The sequence below is a fragment of the Gallus gallus genome, chromosome 2 (assembly GCF_016699485.2).
Source record: "Gallus gallus isolate bGalGal1 chromosome 2, bGalGal1.mat.broiler.GRCg7b, whole genome shotgun sequence".
Lineage (NCBI taxonomy): Eukaryota > Metazoa > Chordata > Aves > Galliformes > Phasianidae > Gallus > Gallus gallus.
The window spans coordinates 106,062,346-106,085,837 of NC_052533.1; the positions used below are offsets into that span (position 1 = coordinate 106,062,346).

A 23,492-nucleotide genomic window follows, 5' to 3' on the forward strand; every position below is an offset into this window, starting at 1 on the left:
AGCAGGTTTATTTAGCCAGGCGTTTTTCTCAGCGACGTGCATACGCACACATCCAGGTGCGCACACACACCTGCACTCAGCAGCGCAACGCTCTCTTGGCCAAGCAGGGCTGAGGCTTTCAGCAAGCCTTACTGACACGCTGACTGTTAAAGAGCTCTCACCTTAGATGGCTTCTTGTGAGAGTTAAGATGAAGAAATAGCAAAGCTTTCTAGAAGGAACCTATTTAAAATTCTCTCAGAAATAGTATTTTAGTAAAATTGAAGGAATTATCATTCATCTTTTCAAAAAAACCCCTCCAAGTTATTCATTCCATCAATTAAAAATGAATTTCTGAACTTGGCTTGTGGCAAAACGGAGAGCAATAAACAGTGGCTGTGATGGAGAACAGCTGTCTGGAAACAATTTTTCTGATACAGAACATAGGCCTAAGAGGCCCAGTAGTGTCTTTGGTCAGATTTTGCTGATGAACATTGTCCTGGATTCTTGGCTGGAATTCCCTTTATCTCCAAAAGATCCTATTTCATTTCAGGGTGAGATTGGTCAGAGAAAGAAATGCAGAAGCTCCTGCAGTAAGGTTGGTTTCGTAAGGAACTTGAGAAATGCTGAAAGTTGGAGTCACATCTATGTGATTCCTTGGTATTCAGGGCATTTCCTTTAGAACCACATGAATGAGTGGGTGTAAAGTGCTCCTCTTGAGAACTGGGATGGTCTTTTGTACCCAGTTATAGAATCATCTGGGTTGGAAAAGACTTTCAAGATCACCAAGTCCAGTAGTCAGCCTGAGTGCCATCACTTACCCGTGTCTCTCATCCACACACCTCTTGAATACCTCCAAGGACAGAGACTCCACCACCTCCCTGGGCAGTCCTTTCCAGTGCTTGAGTCAGAATCAAGCATCTCATAACTGAACATGCTCCACACATTACTGCATGACTCTGCAAGAACCTACAGAAAGCTATAATACCCTTGAAAAGGTTGCATGAACAGTACATGCACAACATGCTGATACTATGCTCATAATCTGCTGGGGTCTTTGAAAGCATCTGTCATTTACATCACCAGCTCAGCTTAGTGCTTCTGGATAAAACCCAACTTCTATGTCTATCAGTAGGAGTGATATTTATTTTCAAGGATCATCCATATGATTTTACTTCAGGTAGATACTTTTTTCTTGTCAAAAAACAGTTTAAGGAAATAGGAACATAAGATATTTGGCCAAGTTACAAAAATCAAGTGCCATCTGCTAGCTATCACAAGTAAATGAAGTGGTATATGCAGTCAGACAGCAGTTGAGGATGATTCAATGCTCCCCAGAGTGGGGAAAAGGCAAACTGCTTTCAGGGCAGCAGGAGCAGAAATAGCAGGCCATGTACTGGGCTTGGGGATGGGTTGATCTTCATATGAGTAACTGGGAAAGAAGAATAGAACAATCAGGGGAAACTGTCAAGTAGAAGCTTCTTGGCTCTCAGAAGAATGTTCAAGAAATCAATAGTAAGGCAAAAGAGCCATGGACTTCCATGAGACCTATGGAAGCAGAGGGCTGTGCTCATCTCTATTGCAATCCCACCAAAGGGAGAAGCACCAACCCGGGACAATTTTCCTGACTGTTTGAGGAATAAGAATACCCACTGTCTTACAAAGGAAAGAAGGGGCAGCAACTGGGACAGACTCTGCTTTGCCCGCCCAGAGCAGGCACTGCCTGGCACCAGCATCTGTGATCATTTCAAGCTGTCAGATGCTTCTCCTGTTTGCTGAGCTGCAGTTAAACAAATACGATCAGCCAAGATACATGAAGTTCTCCAGAGCTCTTCCAGCCCTCCTGACAGTGCTGACCCATTAGGGTTTCCTCCCACTTTCTGCAAGAACCCCTGAAACCCAGCCCTGGTGGCATGCCTCACTGACCTCTTGTTCACTAGGAGTAATTGCTGATGCTAAATAATGGAATGGCAGCAGCACAATCAGAATAGATTCTTCTCATGGCAGTACTTTATGGGACTGGCAGTAAGTCCAAACGAGCTCCTGAACCTATCAGCCCCTATCAGTCTCCTGTCCCAGCAGCTGGGTGTCAGCCTGACCCAGTGTGGCACATCCAAGTACTGCACAAAGCTGCCACTTCTGAACTTGGCACCTTACACGTGTCCCCTCCTTCCTCCCTATTTCCCTTTTATTTTATTCTTGTTCCTTCTCCCCTGCGCTCCCTCCAAGGAATGGTTTTCATTTAATCCAAGCATGTTTGGCAACAGATTTCTTTTGTCCCACCCAGGAGTCAAGGGCATGTTGAGGTCTCGTTGAGCAATACATCAAGATCTGAAGCATATTTCTGTTGATCTGATGTAGTGACCTGACTGCCCAGCTTGAGCTTTCCCCCTTTGGCATTTCATGGCGGGAATGAGGAAGAGACACCCCTCTGTCAAAACCACTTCACTGCGATGAGTGGAAATGGGCAGCAATGCTTTGTCCTGCTTCCAGGCAACCAAATAAAAATATAAATAGCTTAAAAAAAAAAGAAAACTTGCCTTGTTTGAGCATGACAACCACAGGCCAGGGATAACTAAGAAGAAAGAAATGTATATGCAGAATACAGCCAACTTTGATTTTTTTTCAACAACTAGAGTTGGCATTCCAATGCCCACCACAGGGGCAGAGACCATGGTTAGCGAGGGATCCCAGGGCACCCCTAAAAACCGGGTAAGCATTGGAATCAACATCCCTGGAAGTGTTTAAGAGACATGTGAGCATGGTCTTAAGGGACTTGACTTAGTGGTGGGACTCAGTAGGTCAGCTTGATGGTTGGAATTCATGATCTTAAAGGTCTTTTCCAACATAGTTCAATGATTCTGTGATCTGCTCAGGCATGGAGCAAGCAGAGCAGAGCTTCACCCAGGTTTATAGATTTTGGTGGCATGGAGGAAGCAGTTGTGCATGATATGTGCACCTGGCAATACCCAGCATACCTATACCTGGGCAGCAGAGCACAACGAGAGTGCCCCAGGCTGCCGGTGACCTGGGCTGGCAGAGCTGCAGCCAGCACTCCTGCAATGAGTCACTGCAGCTGTAGAACAGCTCAAGCCTGAATGCGGCATCTACTGACCCCAAGGAAGGAGGAGCCCCAGTGAAGCAGAACGGGTATGTGCACACTTGAAGATCCAGAGAAGGCTCAATTAATGAGCTACACCAGGAGGGCAGCATGAGGACAAGCACCGAGCTTGCACTTCTCAAAAAGAAGGGAGCTGCATTTTCAGGCTGCTCCTCTGCTGTAAACATCTGCGTTTACAGGCAGCCACGTTGACTACAGGGGGATGAGAAACAGGTCAGGCCTGAAGAGTACCCTAACACACATACATCGAAAGTGCCTTCCTAGAACAGCACCTTCCTGTCGTGGAGGCAGAGGCATCCTGCAGGGGGTAGAGTCTCTCCCTTACCCTTCATGCACTGAGCACTTCTCCTCAGACTCTTTCACACAGCTTGGAGGAAACCAACTGCAACATTAAATAAATGAAATAGTTTCCCTTCCCTTCTTCAAGGATGTGTCCTAGACCGCTTTGATGCTGAGGAGTGGGGTTCCTCTTGGCTTCCCACTCCACGCATGCTGCTTCTCACCTGCCCCAGATGGGAAAGCTGGAGGAAACCCCATCCACCTCACATCCAATGGTAACTGCTGTGAGAGATTCCACCCCGTTTCATTCCTCACAAACACATATCACAGTCCCAGCAGAAACCCTTCCACAACTCCTGCTGTGCTGGAGAGAGCTTTATTCTGGCCCAGCATCAGCGAGTAGAGCTGGTGCTGAAGGGGACTTTGGCACAACATCTTGTCTGTGTGACACATGGATGGTTATAAAAGCGACATTTTCCGCTATGGCTGACACTGAAGGAAGCGTAGGCAGGAAGCCTAGCTGAGAAAATTGTTCCCTGTCTCATTTTCTGCCCACTTCAGAGTCTTCTTGTCCATCAGAAATACTTACGTGTGGTCTCATGCTTCAAAATATAGCCAAATGACCACTGGTCTGGAGCACAGGCCTTATGAGGAGCGGCTGAGGGAGCTGGGATTGCTCAGTCTGGAGGAGGTGCAGGGAAGACCTTATTGCTCTCTACAACTACCTGAAGGGAGGTTGTAGTAAGCCGGGGTAGGCCTCTTCTCTCGTGTGACTAGTGATAGGACTAGAGGGAATGGCTTCAAGCTGTGCCAAGGAAGGTTGAGGCTGGACGTTAGGAAATACTACTCTGAAAGGGTGGTCAGGCACTGGAATGGGCTGCCCAGGGAAGTGGTGGAGTCACCGACCCTGGAGGTGTTCAAGGAACGTTTGGATGTTGTGTTGAGGGACATGGTTGAGTGAGAACCATTGGTGATGGGTGAATGGTTGGACTGGATGATCCTGTGGGTCTTTTCCAACCTTGGTGATTCTATGATTCTACTCTATGATTCTATGAATACGTTTCTCTAAACTGGAGATAAGAGGTTGAGGGCTCAGGAAAATACTTTTTTTTTTTTTTTTTTTTTTTGCTAGAAACATGAAAACAGTCTGGCAAGAAATCCTTTGGGGAACGTACAGCTCAACACTCTTGCTGAGGGGCACCAGGTGAAGTTACAGGATGGAGAAATCCAATGATGTGTGGCGAGAGGTCAAGGACAGAAGCCTGATGGCTCTCCTCATCTCTCCCCTTCTTATTCTGTGAATGCGGTGTTTGGGAGGTGGTTATTTCTGACCTACACTGAGATGAACACGGAGTTAATTGAAATGAAATTAGTGAATGAAAAGCCACAATTCTAGGGAGCATGTGCAACCCAGCCACTCTGGTACAACAAATCCCGTACACACTAGAAGTATCATGAAAATAGTGTCTTTAATATACAGTTTATATACTTACAATACGCAGTTAAGATTTGTTCATATACATTACAAGGAAATTTATTTGCACCTGGTTTAAATAACAATCCGCCTTCAGCCTTTTAGACAAACGCCCATGACAGCACAGGGCTTCCACAAAACCCACGCTTTGTTTCGTAACGGAAATGCACCAAGCTGAAGTTTGGGGGCTCTTCTTTCTTTTTCTATTTTCTTTTTTCCCCAAATGTTACTTTTTTCTTTTCTTTTTTTTTTTTTTGACCTACCCAAAGTGAATCTAAAGAGCTACGAACGAACTAACACTTACTTTTAACATACTTCAGAAGATTGTCCAAGTCCAGAGAATCGCTCTGTAGATTTTTGCTCTGAACATTTGGTTATTATGCACAGAAATGGTAAAGTCCGAGCAACTCCTGGATGAACAGGAGTTTAAGACATAACAAACAAAGAATCGTTTATTGCTAGGTCTCAACAAGGAGCCCGAATTTCCTTGCTGCCCTGACGCCCCTAACACCGCAACTAAAAGCATCGCTTGGATTACCATTTCATTCGTACCTTCCATTTTGCACGTGGGCACGCTGCAGCTTTTGGACATCGAGGAGATGAGGCAGGGGAGCGTGCTCAGCCCTCGCCCCGACCTGGTTTGAGGCAGCCTGGCCCCCGGCCCCTGCACACAGCTGGTTGGTGCCAGCACGCTTTGTGGAGCAGGGAGGTAACTTGAGGAGTCAGTTCAAGAAGAAAACAGGAGAAAACACTTCAAGTATTTACAGACAGATTGGAAGTATGCTGTTTCTGAAACAGTATTGCTATTTACACTCCTTTTTCTTGGAAAGCTGTTGTGGAATAAAGTCAGTTAAAGTGGCAAATAAAACTGTTGTATTGGGAAAGATAAAAAAAACAAAAAACCATGATGCAGATTTGCTTCAAACCCGTGCTTCTAGCTTCAAGAGCACTTCAAGACACATTTTCCTTGTAATTTTGGAGGGACCAAATGTTTTCTGTCTCCAAATTTCTAGCTGTAGGCAATTTTTACAATACAACAAGAATGCAAATACACATTTTGAGTTGATTTCAACTCAACTTTGGTTAGCCATCCAGGCAGCAATACAACACTGCAGAGAAGCCCTGCTGGCGAAGGTCTCAGCCCTGCAGAGAAGGACTTGGGGGTCCTCGTGGATGAATAGCTGGACATGAGCTAGCAGTGAGCTCTAGCAGCCCAGAAGAACAACATTATCCTGGGCTGCATCAAAAGAGGGGTGGCCAGCAGGGAGAGGGAGAGGATTGTCCCCCTCTGCTCTGCCCTTGTGAGGCCCCACCTGGAGTAGTATGTCCAGGCCTGGAGCCCCCAGCACAAGAAGAATGCAAAACTGTTGGGAGTGGGTCCAGAGCATTGCCATGAGAAGATCAGAGGGCTGGAGCAACTCTCCTATGAACAAAGGTTGAGACAGTTGGTCTTGTTCAACTTGGAGAAGAGAAGGCTCAGGGAGACCTCACTGCAGCCTTCCAGTACCTGCCAGGTGCTTACAAGCAGGAGGGGAACAAATTTTTACATGGTCTGATAGTGACAGGACAAGAGGTGATGGCTTTAAACTAAAAGACAGGAGATTTAGGTTAGTTGTTAGGAAGAAATTCTTTACTCAGAGGGACACTGGAACATGTTGCCCAGAGAGGTTGCAGATGCCCCATCCCTTGAGATGCTCAAGGCCAGGTTGGAAGGGGGACATGGGCAGCTGAGCTGGTGGGTGGCAGCCCTGCCCATGGCAGCGGGGTTGGGACTAGGTGATCCTTAAGGTTTCATTCCAACCTAATCCATTCTATCATTCTATGATGAACAATCTTAATCCTAGACACAGTGAGTGCTTAAAGGAAACCAGCATTTCCTCTCAAGTTTTCTCCCATCCCTCCTCCTGCCAATTCTGTTTCCATTCTGAAGAAGCACCTGTGCTAGAAAGAAGCTTTCACAGCTGAAGGCAGCATCAATGCTTTGCCACATGAATGCTGCATAGAAAGGATGTATTTCCCGGTGCAGTGTCAAGAGACAATTCTATACATAATGAGAGGCCAGAATTTTTGCTGCCAAAATCCCCAGACAAACAAGATCCCCAGTGGTAACACACTACTTCAGACTCCGCTAGCTAAATAAGCATCAGAGGCCTTGCATTTAAATAACAGCAGGAAGGAACCCAAAGTTAGGACTGGCCAATATTAGCAGAGCACCTCCAAAAAGTTTTATTTTAGGCTCACTCTGACATGACGTGCATTCTCTGAACAAAATAGATCCCTTGCTATTAGCAGATAAAATGGACCAGAACCCAATCTTGGATCCCAAGGACACCCAGCACATCTCACATCAGCCTGGTCAAACTCCAAACCAAGAGATCAACTCTGCTGCCCCCCAGGCCGTGGCTTGGTTTCATCCACCTTGCTTCCTGGGAACAGTCACTGCTTCCTCAGAGCTAGGCCTGCACCAAAGCCATGCACGTGTCCATGCCAAAAGCTCAGCAGTGAGGGGGTCCACGAGGGGCCCAGGCCCCAGTACTGCTCAGGTTCCCAGTATGGATGTAAGCAAACGCACATTTAGGCCTTGGGGCCGTGGGTGGTGAGGAAAGAAGGTAGTACCTCTTGCCAATGACAAACTGGAGTCTTTAATACCATTATCAACTCAGTGGTATTTAACAAATCTGGCTAACACTAACGAGGACACAGTCCGTATCCTATTTAAGATCAAAAACATGTCGGCAACACGCACGTGTGTGTAAGTCATTAAGTGCCTCTTAAATCATACCTTCAAACACACAAAGCGTACCTGCTACAACAACACAAGGCGACCAACCAGCTCAGGAGGAAAGGAGATTCTGTGATCATCAGCACTGCCCTGTGCTGGCTGCCTATATCTACGTCCAAGTGAGTCATGACACCCCAGCTGTACAGTTTGCTCTTTCCTCTCCTGATTTCACCAGCCACAAATGCTTCTGCCCTGCTTGGGCATGCACACAGTGGCTCGATGCTGCAGCCCTCTAATTTACACAAAGGTTAGGAATGCATGAATTGCTATAAAAGGTTTGGAAAGTGAAGGTGATGGGCTGCTCTGGGCTACAGTAAAGGTCAAACGCTAACATATTATGCATAAAAATAAGTAAGCAGTGCTAAGCCAGAATAAGACAACTGGCAGGACATCAGTAGCAAGTTTGCAATTAAAGAGGTTTTAGCTGTACTTCTGTACATAAGATCCGCTTCTGAAATCACTGCACATTTCTGTGCCTTTCTACAGGCCAGTTCTATTCTGGTCTGTGCATACGTGATGTTAATGCAGCAAACTTATGAAAGCAGATTCCATCAGGCTTCTTTTACAAGAAAAAAACCAAAAAACACATTCCAAGCAGGTAAGCACAGAAACATGGCAGATATCCATCTGTAGTCAAGGAACACTATTTTATCAGGGACAGCAATTAGAAACATTTACCATCAAGATTGCAGCTCTAGGAGAGAAACCATTCGCTTTTTCACCCAGAATTAACAAGCCAAGCAAAACCAAAGAGAGGTACTCAATATTTAAAATCTTCGCCTGTAACAAATGGATGTTCTTTTGACATAATGAGGGTCAAAAAGCACTGACTTGAATTTGCCTGTGCCTACCAACAAGCACACGCATCTGACCAGTGCTCTAATTCAATTTAGTCTTAACCGCAGTTAAAATGTTTTAGGACAGGAATTAAAATGCACTCAGAAGAAGTTACTGATCTGTTCTAAACGTCAATACATTAACACAGAAGAGAAAGATGATGAATTCCTGGGTTTTTCTATAGGGATATGTTTTGGCTCACTGCCTTTTACTACCCACACGCAGTTAGGCCTCATTCTCTGGTTAGAAACTGATGGTTTCTAACTGTATTACTGCAGGACCAAGGATGCATCTTGGCTTCAGCACAGAAACATGACATGAAATTTGCCCAGGCAACAGAAAGCTCCCTTTGCAAATAATGTTTAACGAGTCAATTTTTGTTGAGGAAAACGAGGCAAAACGAGTCTCCCATTTTTGCCCCTGCTCTGTATTTTCTCCTCATGCTCCCATGATGTGCCTTGAAAGATGCTCTTTGTCCTTCAGAAGGGACAGAGAGGCAGGTGATGGTCACTCCAGGCAGCACTCTGCTCTGTGTCTGGTGAAGCTGCTCCAGCATCTCTGGCTCTGGCTACCAGAGGGTTCTGGGCACGCAGTGTTGAGGATGGGCTCTACAGGCTTTCCCGAGGACCTCCACAAATCCTTCCTTTGTGACTATGAAGGCAGGGGATCTCGGAATCTGGAAGTTATTTAGACATTTTTTAGAGCTCTGCCAATGTCAAGAACTCAGCAATGGACTACCAGTAGTCAATCCTACTTCTAACTTTCCACACTTCAATTCAAAAGGTGTCCAGGGGCAGCCTCATGCCCCCTTCCCATCTCTGAGCTCACTTTTTGCTGCTACTTCTGCGTGGCATCTATTGCAGCAAGTTTTTGTGACTGGGCAGTTGAGTTAGCATATGTCAATGAAGCTACAGTCCCTCTCCCTTTGACACTCACATTTTCCTAGCCCACTGCAAATGAGAGAGGTGAACTTAAGCATCGCAAGCATTTCCTGAGGCATGGCCCAAACTCTCACTTGGCCTCTTCTTATCTGCATGGCACGCACTGCTCCTGTTTCTCTGCACCTCACCAATGTTTTATTTCAAAGGCATCCTGCAGTACTATCACCTTCCCACACAGATCTGACTCCAAGAATAGCACAGCACATTTTCAGATGATGGTAACAACAACGGAGGAAACGTAATGGGTTTCCTCTGGGCAGAGCAAGGCAAATGGAAGGGCTGAGCTACCAGGCTGCTCAGACAGATGTGCTGGTGGCTGTGAGGGGCTGGAGCCACTGAGGATAGGGTTTGTGCAGGGAGCTGCCTTTCACATAAGAAAGCTGCATGACCCCAAGTCATGCCACTGACTGCAGCTATCTGACTAAAAAGCAACTTTTGAAATCTACAGGTTATAAAGTTTAGTTGGCCAGGGCAGAGTGGCTCAGTAGGAAAATTCCCCTTCTCCCTCCCCTTTGGGCACTGAACTAAGCTCTTTTCTCTGAAAGTAAGGTGGAAAACATACCCACATTACAGGTAATCATGAAGACACTGTTAATAAAAACAAGCTGCAAGAGTAGTGTTATTAGTGGCACTTCACAGCAATTCTTAACGTTTTCAGATGTAGTGTCAAAACCACGTTTTTCTGTCTCTGACCATGCTTATTGTTAACAGAAAAGGAAAAAAAAGTCACAGCATGTTGTCAAACATTATTTGAAGAAATATTCCCATAAGAAATACATTTTTTTTTGCAGTTAACTCAAAACTGTAAACTGGATTGGTGTGTGTGTGTGTGTCTTTCAGCATCAAATTGTTCAGTAATAAATATGACTAAGTCTTAATAGAGTACGGAGTGAAAGTTCCCTTAGTGTCCAGTTTTTAGCAGCTGTTGAACATTCAGGGATGCACAAGGCACACCTCTGCTGATTCTCTACCATTATTATTGACATACAAAAAAAAACCAACAAAAAAAACCACCGCTCACCACTCAAAAACTTTTATCTGCATAGTTAAGAATTCTTCTACTACTATTTACAGGAAGGGCTCTTAGTGCAAAAACCAGGAAGTGATGTATTAGCTGAAGCGCCTCTAGCACATCTCATACAGTTCCACTAAAAACTAGTCAGCATCACATCTTGGGCCGCCAGCCATTAATGAACTGTAGTATTTTCTTAACCTGCAATTTGCTTAGCTTAAAGTCTTCTGACAGGATTTCTTCCGTTAGCTGAACCAGTAAATTGCCATCAATCTTCTCTGTAACAAAAAATGATATGACATCTTCTGACAGACCAATAAACCTCAGCGATTTAGACACTTCCTCTATCGAGAGTCCAGAAAGGTCTGTGGGTGGCTGCCAGGGAGAGCCATCCCCACAAGACCTTGGCGCTAACTGGAGGTGGAGGGGAGATGAGAAGGGATAAGACACAGAGAACGTATCCTGCATGCCCTTTTTAACCAGATATTGATCTTCCAGGAGGTCTGGAGAATCAGTTTTTGATTCCTCCTCGGCACCATCTATTTTTAGTGGCAAAGGACACATGTCTGTAACTTGTTTCTCTTCGCTTGACTTTGGTGCCCGAGGAGGTAAGGCAGGACAAGAATGACTCTGCTTTGCATTGCTGTCTCCCAGAGTTTTCTCATCAGTGCAGTCTAGAGAGTAACTTGCTGACTTCGGACAGTTGGAGATGTTGCTGAACTCTGCTGGGGACAGTTGGGAGTACCCCACAGGGAGCTCACACCCATTGAAGTCAAAAGTCAAAGGTGCTGGACAGTTTCTCTTTGGCGTGCCCGGAGTCTTCTGTCTGGGGTAACTGTAGCTCCTGCTTGGATCAAGCAGGAAATCGCTCCTATTCTGGCCTTCCGTAGTTCCTGAAAAATGATTTGGCCAAGATAATCTGGAAGGCAGAGCTTCAATTGAGGGGCTTCCAAAAGGCATTGTGTTCTCAGGCTCTTTGGATTCGGTTTTCATCATGGTACAAGGGTAGCATGAAACAGGCGTGCTGCTCTCAGCTGGGTTCGTGCTGTCACTCTCTGTGACGTTGCTTAAGGAACAAAGCAGAAAGGATATGGTTAGCACGAAAGTAAAGTGTGAATAAATTCATAAATCATTTTACAAAATCAGAAAGTAGTTGGTAGTTGTCATAAGGAAAGAATCTTTTTTTCTGCTGTCAGAACGTTTCAGATTTGAATTAGCAATACAAACATTGATGGTTCTTTTTCTACAAGCCTGATGAGATGCTGATATACCCAAAAGCCTCACGAGGAAGATTCCTGTTTTGCTTCTTTAAGCTCAGAAAAAAAAACACAAACAGATGTCTCAATTCAGTTTTGTGTCATCTCCCAAATATTCAGATTTTCACTGTTAAATTCCTGAGGGACATCATCATGGTAAGCAAATAGCTTCATGCATACTAGAAGATTTTCTAATCCTGTATTGTATTTTTAAACACCACAGATGCGTCACAGTATGTAAAAACTCATAACAGAGGCAGGTCACCACTGCAGTAGGTACAAGCTTGGTAGACATAAGTGATGATCAAAAGCCCTTCTGGGGCCAATATTTTCCTTTGCTATGGCATTGCACCAGTGTACAGTACAATAACACAGAAGAAATTATTGCTTACTGCCAAAGGAAGATTTTTACCTGGCAGGGTAAGTAGACAGAGCTGTATTCATTGAAATACCAGGTTTTAAACTGATGCCACAGCAAATTGCTTGTTCCTATCTTTAAAAAGTTCTGATATAAAGCCCTTGCTTTTCAAAGGCACCTAAAGAAAGTTACCCTGACCTACTTCCAGGCAGTAAATCAAACTCAGCCTGTCCAAGGAAACTGACTGTTTATATCCAGGCCTTTCCAAAAGACTGAGATGCTAACAAATACACACAATCCGTTACCAGAAGTGAATGTTCTCTGCTTTTATGCCACTTTTTAAAAGAGAGTCTGAAGGATTTGGCTGATGTTTGGAATTCTGGCCAATTAAGCCAGAACACGGCAAAAACAATTAGCAGACTTATAAAATCCTTACCTAATACAGCAGAGGGAAACCAACAGTTGAAATAATTGTTTTAATTACTCACCTCTCTCTTAGAAACTAATTACTCAAGAAAGAAAATAGGCAATAATTCTGTGGCAGCTCAATGAAAACTGTTTGAGGAGGGAGGCAGCTTTTGAATAGGACACAGTTTTGAACAGACTGCCACAGAAAAATACTTCCCATGCATTTACAGTGAGTTAGAGAGGAAGCCAACCTGGACTTGCTTAGCAAAAGGTAGATGCATAAATCCAATTCTAATCTCCATCACTGAAAAAGCAGTTATTAAACTAAACTTCATCGCAGTTTTCCTCTCTAACAACTTGCTCTCCCACTCAATGATCTCCAAATATTTCTTTTTTTTTTCCTGCACAAAACTACCAGTAAAAACAGTTGGATTATAACAATGCCACACTTAAAAAAAAAAAAAAAAAAAACAACAACAACAAAAAACCATTTTCATCAAGGATATACCTTCAAACTGGTCATCTTACTGAAGAACATTTTTCCAAAAATCTAGACACTATCTAACTCAGAGTAGACAGTCAACAAGGTGTTATGAACAACTCACCATACAGAGGAATTACACTGACCCCGCTTCTGCTGTCTAATCCAATATTAGAAATAGGAACATTTAAAAGATTAACATTTCAGAAGTTCAAAAGATTAACAGAATTAACGAAAACTAATAAAATATTCACAAACCATTTCCTTACTCATACTGCACTAAAATTAACCTGCCGAGACTCAGAGCCAAAGGATGCAAGAAAAACCTCCAATTTACGTGGTTTAATGGGTCAAAAAGGAGAAATCACATTCTTCCTGTTTGTTCAAAAACTAGTTGCAACCCTTCATGATCCAGAAAATAAGATCAAAATGTCAGAATTTGAATAGTAAGTTCACCAGTAATCTGGTTACTCCACATGATGTCTATTTCCCACCAGCATCTTCAGCAGCGCCAGATCAATGATACCAAAATGGAGATACCCGGTATGGAGCCAACCTGTAGATTAATTTCATGTGAATTTCGTGAAGTCCCAGACAAACAAGTCACCTGCATGATAAACTACTCACTGCTTTTTTGCTTTCTTGGGAGACAGATGTACTGTTAGCTATCAAGAAAGAAAAGCATTTGGTAAGCTCCAAATTGTGGGAGGTCTTGTGCTTAATCTCCTACAGAGTTAGACCTTGACAGATCTACTTAATAGGCTTCCAGAAAAATAAATGAGTAGCCTTGATCTAGAGTGATCACTGCCAGATACACAACACTAAGCTGAAAATGTGCAGTACGGCTTAGAAAGGCAACCCCAGGAGTTATTATACCATTGCATCTAGACAGAAACAATTTCAGCGGCATTTCCGATCAATCCATAATACTCAAGCAGTACCTTGGAACTTTCTTAGCAACAAAGCTGAAGAGGTACAAAAATTCATGGCAGCAAGACATCCAAGTCAAAAAGGAGGTAAAATTTCAAAAGACATACTCAGTTTCTAAAGCCAAAGGAAAACATTGCATTGCAAAGAAAAGGTATGCAGCCAGGTAGTTCAAAATCCAGCGTCAACTTCTTACTAGCCTAAATAGATTTTCCAGTCTGTGGTTTAAGTTTGTGCTGAAGTGGGTTTGATCCACAAGCCGCCTGGATCCATTTTGCCTTTTCCTCACTTCATGCTCAGTGGTGTCTTCCAGCTTCAATGCTTTCCATCATACTCACCTGTAGGTTCACATTTGGTTGGCACAAAATATTTCTGGATTACCACACCCTTCTATGCTCCCAGTTATCAAGAGCAGGTAGCACTACATGCATGTGAGACTGAAATTCCACTTGAAAACTAGCTTTGAGATTATCTGGTTTGAAGATTCAAGGCATTTAAGAATTATACAGAACAGCACAGGATTTTCCAGTCAAACAGTCTCTGCCATCTTACGGTGAGATTACCTATAGCGGTAGGTATTTAATACAAATTGCTATGTCCTATATAATAACATACATGTTGTGCAGTCCCGAAGAATAGTAGGACAGAGTAGGGCTAGGAGAGCGCGTCTGCTGTCGTGCAGGTTTGACTGTGCGAGGAGGGATGGAAGGACTGGTGGAAGATGGTTTTGAACTCCGTGGTGGGACGGGGGGAGCATTCAGGAGCCTGCATTCCTCTTTTACCTGTAAAAAAAGGACATACAAGTAAGCAGCCAGAAAACTCGGGCAACAGCGCTCTCCAACAGATGGAACACATCTGGTTCAGGCTTATTCTGTGAAAGGAAATAATTAAAAAGGGAGGGGAAGAGAGAAACGATGCTAAGTATATACATTTGTAACACTATGTGGCTGTCACAAGAAAGACAAAAGAATGCTTTGCTACCAGTAGAGCTACTACCAATCTTTTTGGGGTGCTTTGAAGTAGTTTGAGATCCACTCATTTAAAAAGAAGGAACAATGAAACTGTATAAAAGAACCTTCCAGTAACGTACAAAACCAGACAGACTGTTCCAGATATTTTATATTCTGTAAGAAGCAATTCATTAGGCTCAAACTCCATTAGTGTTGTTTATTTAGATGTAATAAACCAAGCTTATGTAATGAAAAGATCTCAGCAGACTTTGACGTTTCCTGACTTACTTCACCAGTGATACTCACCATCCAGCTCCAGGATAATTCCCTCCTTTCCTCCCCCTGGAACAGTACGCACATTGTAGATTTACCAGATGCATGAAGGGCATAACTATCTGCAGGAAAGCACTAAACAGAACTGACCTCGGTGGCTACTGATCCATCCTTTCCTGCTGGCTACCCAGCAGAGGCCACGGCACCACTGGCCATGCTCCTTCTCCTCAATATATTTCATGGTATACTTCTATTGCCAGACTTGACAAGGCAGATATGTGGAGCTGTTTTTCAATAGGTAAATTACAAACAAAAAATCCCCTTCTCCCCTTTTTTTTCTCCCCATGTGTACAAACTATGTGTGTGTACAAACTATGAATGGACCACACCCTGAGTTCAGACTGGGAGACCGGAATGCTCTAGCTATCTGGATGCTGGAATTCAAATACGGAGCTTCAGTCCTTATGTCAAAGTAGTCCACGGTACGGTTAACTACAAAATGTAGAAGGTAGAAAGTGTGGAGCAGAAAAAGCTGTTAAAGTAATGCATCCATGTAGATGACAAGCAGAAGGACCTCTTGTTACAAGCCACACAAATCTTGCTTCTAGGATTAGGGTAGCAGCAGACGGTTTTGGTAATGCAAATGAAATGGGTGGGGGACTACAAGGATAGATCTGGGCATAAAGCAAAAACCACTTATGAGTTGCATTACAAAAATACAGCATGTCTTCTTTAGCCTATGTTTCCTCAGAGCTGACTTTGATATTAAACACTAGGAACAAAGCCAACAGGTCTACTCATTGCAGTCAACTTTTCAGCTTAGAACACATGACCATAGCACTATTTATGTAAAATTTAGCTTGGTCCTGCCTAGGGAGGAGCGACATACCAACACAGAGCTCCATTGGAAAAATGATGGAGCTAAGACCTTAATCTCATCAGGACATACAAGGGAGAGCAACTTGGTGGGGCTGAGATGTGCAAGGCTGCTGAGAATGAGGCTGCCAGGCAAGCTTCTTGAGGACTCATCGCTTCCCCAAGACAGCAGCAGATCTCCATGTCCTCCTCATTTGAAATCATCTCGTATGCACCAGAATAGGAAAAATTCCCTTTGTGTTTGAAACTTAGTTTATTTTTAAATTTACCAACGCTGCAGAACTAAAAGTTATCTTAGCAGTTTTGCAACACATAATTAGCAATTAAAGTGATTTAATTTATTTAAAAACAAAATAAATGTGGAACCTTTTGCAATCCACTTCAGTGCATTCAGAATGCAACAACCCATTTAGTACTAAAGTAAAATGGAAAATCGGGGACTGGGACATTGTAGTACATTTTTCCCTAATTCAGAACAAGACAAAATTACAGGAAATGCCTGACAGCATAAAATACTGAAATAAATCTTGCTCTAAGGGTTCTTATTTGCTCTTTTAGGGAAAAAAAAAAAAAAAGGAATCAATTTTATTCATGTTTGTTATTGAATTCAGGCATAAAACTCTTCAACCATTTTAGTGCTGTGCCCCAAGGATGCATAAGGACTTCATATTTTTTTTTCTTCCCAAGTCAGACTAGGCAAAGTTAATACTGCATGCCATGGAACACGCAGCCGTGGGGGTCACAGACCATTCAGGGGAGCTCTTGGGGCACAGCAGACGGTCATGGAGTTATAGAAATTCTTTCCTGGGAAGAATACCAGCATTCAAAGGTACTGGCAGAGCTAACTACACCCAGCTCCTCTGCTGACCTAGATTGCAGATCAGAAGTGGGCCGTAAATAACACCAGTTTGCAGTCCCAGTTGGTCCCTGTCACAAGACTGCGATTACAGCTGCCAGCCACAGCTCTGGGGAAACACAGCAGAGGAACCAAAAGGAGATTTTGCACATTAAACCGACAGGAGCACGGGGAAACTTTGCAGGAGATCTGTGCTCGTGGGGAGAACAGCTACGAAGCAGTGTGGGAGAGGAGGGGAAGAGTGGCAGTGTGACACAGCGTCTGCCTTGGTGACTGCTGCTGTTACGAAGAAACGCTCTTTCACCCAGCAGCACTAAATGCCACAAGGCTGCCAGGGAGAGATAAAGTGCACTTGCAATGAGAGCCCCCGGAGATCTCCTCCCACACTCAAACAATCCTTCCCATGGTGAGCCTGCTAACGGTGACCTCTTCCTGACGGCATGAGGTGCTGCAAGGATTTTAGGAAGCACTGCAACTCATCTCTCTTGGGGCGATACCACCCGTGCAAGTGCCCCTGGCCCTGGTGTCAACCCAACCCCCCCGCTACCAGCACTGCCACCAGCATAACGCAGCCTACAGGAGCACCAGCCTCCGGCACACTCCATCTGGGCACGCTGTAAATCAATCAGGAAAACAGCCCCTGATATTATGCAAATTAGTGTTCTGGGACCAAAGCAATTTCTGATTTACAGGCCTTAATTCAGAGGTCATTTTCTTTCTCCTTTTCCTTCATGCTACTTTGATTTTCTGAAAGGTATTTAGAAAATACACATTGCATCAGAAAGTTTTGCCCCGTGGGTGAGAAAAAAAGACAGAAGAGCTTCTGAAACACCTGAACGTCCTTTTCTCCTACAACCAGCTCCTACACACACACTTTAAATTTAGTGCATGCAAAAACACAATTGCCTGCCAGAAACACTATGGAATATCATTCCAGGGGATGTGATGACTAAACCTCATGTTCACCAGCAGCTACCGAGATCCACTTATTCTATAAATACCCTACATGGAAAGCATGCAAGCATCTCGGCCAGCCCCAGCCCACTGATGAGCTCGGCCGGTCACTGAGACTCATTCCAAAGCTGTTCCAGGAAGCCACAGAACTGATTCTAAACCATTATCCCATCTACAGACAGGCAATTTTTTATTTTTATTTTTCACGAGGTTACACCCTGCCCACCTCTAAAGGCAATCTAATAGCTTTAGCAGAAATGAGTTCTCCTGCATGGTTAGGAAGCCACGCTGAAATTGCTGACAGCAGGCGGGCGCATTACCTCAGCCCTGGTACGACGGACATGACAAAAACGCACGTTTCTCAAGCTGATAATAAAAGGCAAAACACACACATGTCCCCCATAGGCCACACTGCTGTCCCCAGAAGGGACTCTATTCCATGAGGGTCCTTGAGGTATGACGTGGGGGACAGCTGTGTCTACTCCTCTCAGTACCCAGGCCGAGTGGGCCTCAAGGACACGGCATTCCCTTCTCCCTTGGCCACTGTGACAGCAGTCTTCCTCTTCACCCTCCCCCTGCCTCGGCTCCAGCCCTGCACTGAAGCGGTCTGGCTCACAGAAATCAGCAGGAAACTAATCGTTTTCCACATCCAGACCTGGCTCCCTGCCCAGGCACAGGAGTGCCAGAACCAGCACAAAAGGAAAGCCAAGCCCATGCGGATGAGGGGAGAAGGGTGGGAGCAGCCCCGTGCCGGTTTACATTAGCGCAGCTCATCCTGATACAGTGCAGTGGGCACTTCTCCAAAACACTTTGGACAAAGCTTCGGTGCATACCTGACCCTGACGGCAAGGAAGTGCTCATGGGTTCCAGCACTCAGACATAACACGTAAACACACCTTGTGCTAATACGTAATGTCTTGACTTTCCTGTCTTTGCTGAAGCTGCCGTGACTGCTTTTTGGGAAAATTTTGAAGGGCTGCAGTTGGGCTTTTCACACCTGTGCCGGCATATGCCTTCTCTCTCTCCCCTCACAGCACCTCCCTAGTGGCTGTGTAGCAGCACATTAATCCACCAAAAGCTGACCTAGCACAAAGAAATAAATCATAGTTTTCAACCCGGTCAGTTTTTAACCAGGCTGTGATCTGACTCATGATGGAAAGGCTCCTGCCAACGCTGCTGAGACAGGAAGATGGCAATGGCAGAGGGATCACCATCATGTGCTGCAGTTTGGTTTCGGATGAGCCCCAGCTTACTGTGCAGCCACGGTTTTGAAAACATTGCTCAACTTGCAAGAAGGACGCTTTCCTTAATTAAATTTCATTTTTAAAAACCTGCAAAAGGATTAATTGATTTGTTAAATAATAACATAATCAACTACGTATCACTTGACCTTGCTAAAGTTCTCTCTAAAGTTCTCTCTAAAGCCACTCCTCCCTGGGCAAGTTTTCTTTTTTTCCTCTGTTTTTTTAAATAATGCGTAGGACTACCTCGAGGGACCGTGTAATGGGTGGACTTTCCACCCAACCCACATGAGCTCCTGCAGAAAAAATATGTTTGTAATTTCGTTTCTGAAGTCAATTCAAACAATTCAGGTTTGGAAAAGTGATTTCTCCCAAGAGTTTTCATCAGAAACCCTCAGACAGAATTCACTCTGTTTAAAACTGAGTCTTCTAAAAGGCTCATTTCTAAACTCTGCTGCAGAGGTTATACTTAAGCATAAATTCTTTCAATAAACACTACCAAAGCAGAGCTAAATAATCACCCCATGAAGTCTGGTTGAGGGTGATGAACCTAATGATCCCCAAAATTTGCCACTGAGTTGCATCAGAAAAGATGATCTCTCATTAAAAAAACACATTTCAAATGTAAAAATTCTAGCTGCCCTTAATATTAGGGCCTGTTAATGGAAGACACACACACACTAAGGTGACCTGTGGCAGTTCCAAGTGGGTTCGTATCCCACACACTTCAGCCACAGAAAATATGAGAAAACAGAGCACACGTGGAGAGATGATGTCACCTGAAGTATCAGGATTAAGCTACTAGATCAGTTATACTAAATATACCTGGATGATTTTTAGGATGTGACTTACAGTTGCTATGAGGTTAGCTGAAGTTGCACATCTCTTCTCCCTATTTCCCTGCATGTTCTCTACCCCCTCCGAAGTCCTCCCCCTAAAGAATTCCCAAGCAAACTCTTCATCTGCTGAAAAAGAAACAAACCAACATAAGCAACCCTGACTTACTGCTTCTGATTTGGGAGGCACTGGAGGTGGAGGTAGGGAAACATCCGCAGACTTTGTTGCTGCATCGACTGTCCCAGGCACAGGAAGAGATGTACTACCACACTTTGATCGGAAGGATCCTCTGTAATTGTCACATTTGTTCTTCTCACTTAGCGAGCGTGTGAGCGGCTGCTCACCAGGCTTTCCAGACCCCTGGTCCAACCACAGCTCTTCGTAAGGAAGTTCTGGTTTCGTAGGCAGAAACATGGACTCTTCACCAACCTCAGGAAAAAGGTAGTCGCTGCTACTGTCACCAGAATCCTGGTACTGAAGTGCATCGTGAGAAAACAGAGCCCACTCGTTACACAGGTCCCTGCAGCCGTGGAGGTTCACTTCGCTATTGCCATGCAAATTGTTGCCATAAACGCACACCGACAGCCGGTGGAAGGACTGCGTGAGCTCGTCCCGCGCATAGCTGAGGGAGTTCGGCACGTGAGTGTGCCCGCTGCACCGGCTCTTCTTTGGGCTCTTGCAGTCTTCATTCCAGTCTGTTTTCACGTCGCGCACGGCACGGGAATACTCGTCTATGTCAAACTGTTCCTGGCATATATTAAACCAATGCTGGATGAGGGATTCGTGCCACAGCTCCCCCTTCACAAGACTGTCAGGTAGAGTAAATTTTGGAAGTGCCAAGTGCAAGGGAAAATGCATGGGAATAATTTTGTTGCCACGAAGGACGCAACAAACCACCACAGTTTTGGTCTGAATGTTGACAAACTTGTACCTGTGCCCTTCACGGATAAAATGCAGGTCATAGGGATTTCTGGGTGTAGGACTTGGCACAGTCACATTAACAGGCAGACGGGTTTTTTCTACTATGTTACGAATTGTGTGTTCACCTTCTTGCATCTGCACCTCCAGCGGGCTGCGGGTGCTAAACTTGCCCTTACACTGGAATGGGAGACTGATGCTTTCGTTGGTCCTGTGGTTCATGCAGATGAGGCAGGGCATTTTGCCTCTGCCAAGTTTGCTAATTGAATTAAGTTTACCAATTTTTTTGAAGATGGTGTTGAGTCGTGACTTCTCCTTAGAAGATTTTGCATAAAGGATTTCTGCTTGTCCCATTAAAGTGAGCTCATCCCCAGTACTAAGGGTAATGTTGTAAACCTCAGTGTCCTCATTGCATTCACCTGAAGCTACCTGTAAAACAGTAATGAAAGAAATTGTTTTTACCTCGCTGAAAACAACGCCAGAAATTATATCAAGCCTAATGAGATTGGACTTAAAGGCAGTACTTTGGGCGAAACAAAACTGTTTTCATTTGAACAGCTGAGTAATCAGACACATGTGAAGTTTAATGTAAGGCTCAGTCAAGTAACCTTCTTAACTGTTCTGCGTATTCTTTCATCTTACTAGAGGGGAAGCAGCCACTTGGAAATGCCAAGGAAGGCACGAGAACAAACATAACAAACTTTAAAATAAAGGACAACTCCCAGCAATTCAAACAGCCAGTTGTGTCACACTGCTATGACAGAACCTATCTGGATTTGCTTGGGTATCTTCTCTTCTCTCCTTGGTTTTGCTCTAACTTATTTGCCAGGCTCTTGAAGGAGGCAAACATTCTTCTCCCACCAACTGCATCTCCCCAGGGAGCTGGAAAGGGGACCTCATCATTACGAATGAAGCATATCCCTTTGATATAACCTTTTCACAGCTATGGTGAATGACAGATGACATCTATTCCCTGAAGGAAAAGTCAAGAATATTGGCTCTATCCCACACGCCCAACTCCCCCTCTGCCTTTAGACTTTCTTCTTCATTTTTTGATCATAATGGCAATTTAAGAGATTAAACAACATATGCAAAGCCATGTGTGTGCTTTTCTACTATAGAAATTGTACTGGAATTTAAAAAAAAAGAAGCAAAACAGATGTCCAAGGCTCATTTATTCCTGAAGTTATTTCCTTAAGACTGGAATAACTCTTTACGCACAAGACTGCTCTGCTTTCTATTTGAGTGGCTTAATGTGAAAGGCCTTTTTAAGGGATCAACCAGAACTTAACGAGTTCTTCTTCAGCAGTAGCAGATACTTATTCTTAATGGAAGGTGCCTCAGCTAACCACTGCAGGCCTGCTACAGACCACTTTGCTCAGGAACACTGAACGTATTTTAAAAAAGCTGCCAAAAATAAGCAAGAATAATATATCCCTCCCTCATCTACGTGACTCCTAAAGATTCCACATAGCTATGTGAAGTTCACATTCCAGCCTTCAGACTTGGCCACCATCACAGGACAGCCACTGCATGCAATCAGAGCTGTAATTCCAATTAGTCAGTAATTGAGAAGTGCTGTAAATAATGCTTCCTCTTGTAAGACATGATCCGCAATTCACTTGCATTTGTAAAGTCATTATTATCTTCTGGAAACCTCTTGGAGCAAATGGCCAGGCAGCTCAGAAGAGGTGTGCCTTCGGAGTGCTTCAGCTCGGCACTTCCTGACAGGAAGCCATTCAAGCCCTGAATTATCCAAACAAACTCTAATTGGCCTAATCCAGGAAACCACTGGGATTTTATTGTACACAGTAGTCACAGTTTACGCTGCTGGCCAGACAATATAATGAAAAGCTGCAACACAAAAGGAAAGCATTCAGATTTTTCTGCTGATAACACCAGAATGATGCTTATTGCTATTTTCTCTTCAGAACGAATGAGTGCTACACTCACACTGCTGCTAGTGAGGCCATGACCTTAGTGGAGCTGAGGGGGCTGAAGACACAGGGCTCTGTGCGTGTCCCATTCAGTACCGCATCTCCTCTTGAAAGGGCACATCCTATTAGAATGTGGGTTTCTAGTAACTACGAATCCCCATAAAGGACTTCCTTGGGCAACACTGTCAGACATTTTAATGCGAGACAGCAGTGTTACAGCTTCTTCTTGCCTCCTGCACAGTGGGGACAGAAGTGAGGGAGCTGTTGTAATCCATGACTGCAGGAGCTGCTGCTTTGACAACCCACAGCTTCTGAGCAATTTGCAAAGAGCCCACTCTGAAGGACAACATGGACACTCAGATGTGCAACCACAGGAGGTACTGAGCCAGCACAGTGACACAGTGAGCCACGGTCATGAAAGCAGTTGCTCGTTAGTGGCATTGACTTCACAGGGGTTGTGACATCAGATAGTCATGTTTAAAGACAAAATTACTCTAAATTAAAAAAAATAATAATTGGAAAATGTTCTTTCCTTTTCTTGGAATATAGTAGCAGTGTAATAACAGACAAAACATGGCTGAATCGAAAGAAAAACAATGCTGCTGTTCTAATTTGACACTGAGAAAAATGACATGCGCTCCTTCTGGACAAATATCTGTAAGGTACCAGTTGCTGTCTAAAATGGTAACAAAGAATGGAAAAGTGAAAACAACAGTCTAAGACTGCACAACTGATTTCACTTCTACTCACAAAACCTTACTCTGGGGAAGTTAAGGCTGCAGGTACACCTCAGCAGG

The 23,492-nt window shown here is 44.2% G+C and overlaps 1 protein-coding gene across 6 annotated transcripts in view; it reads right to left on the bottom strand.

Annotated features, from left to right (window-relative positions):
• Window positions 1–4,827: 4,827 nt before the first annotated feature.
• Window positions 4,828–23,492, bottom strand: part of GAREM1 (GRB2 associated regulator of MAPK1 subtype 1) — a 102,832-nt gene continuing 84,167 nt past the window's right edge. For all 6 annotated transcript variants that reach the window (XM_419182.7, XM_025147918.3, XM_015282607.4 and 3 more), the window contains 3 exons: window positions 20,009–21,187; window positions 14,469–14,635; window positions 4,828–11,489 (listed from right to left, as the gene is read on the bottom strand). In XM_419182.7, coding sequence (XP_419182.2) covers window positions 10,577–11,489; window positions 14,469–14,635; window positions 20,009–21,187 — 2,259 coding nt within the window. In that variant the 3' untranslated portion in view covers window positions 4,828–10,576. The remainder of the gene's footprint in view (window positions 11,490–14,468; window positions 14,636–20,008; window positions 21,188–23,492) is intronic.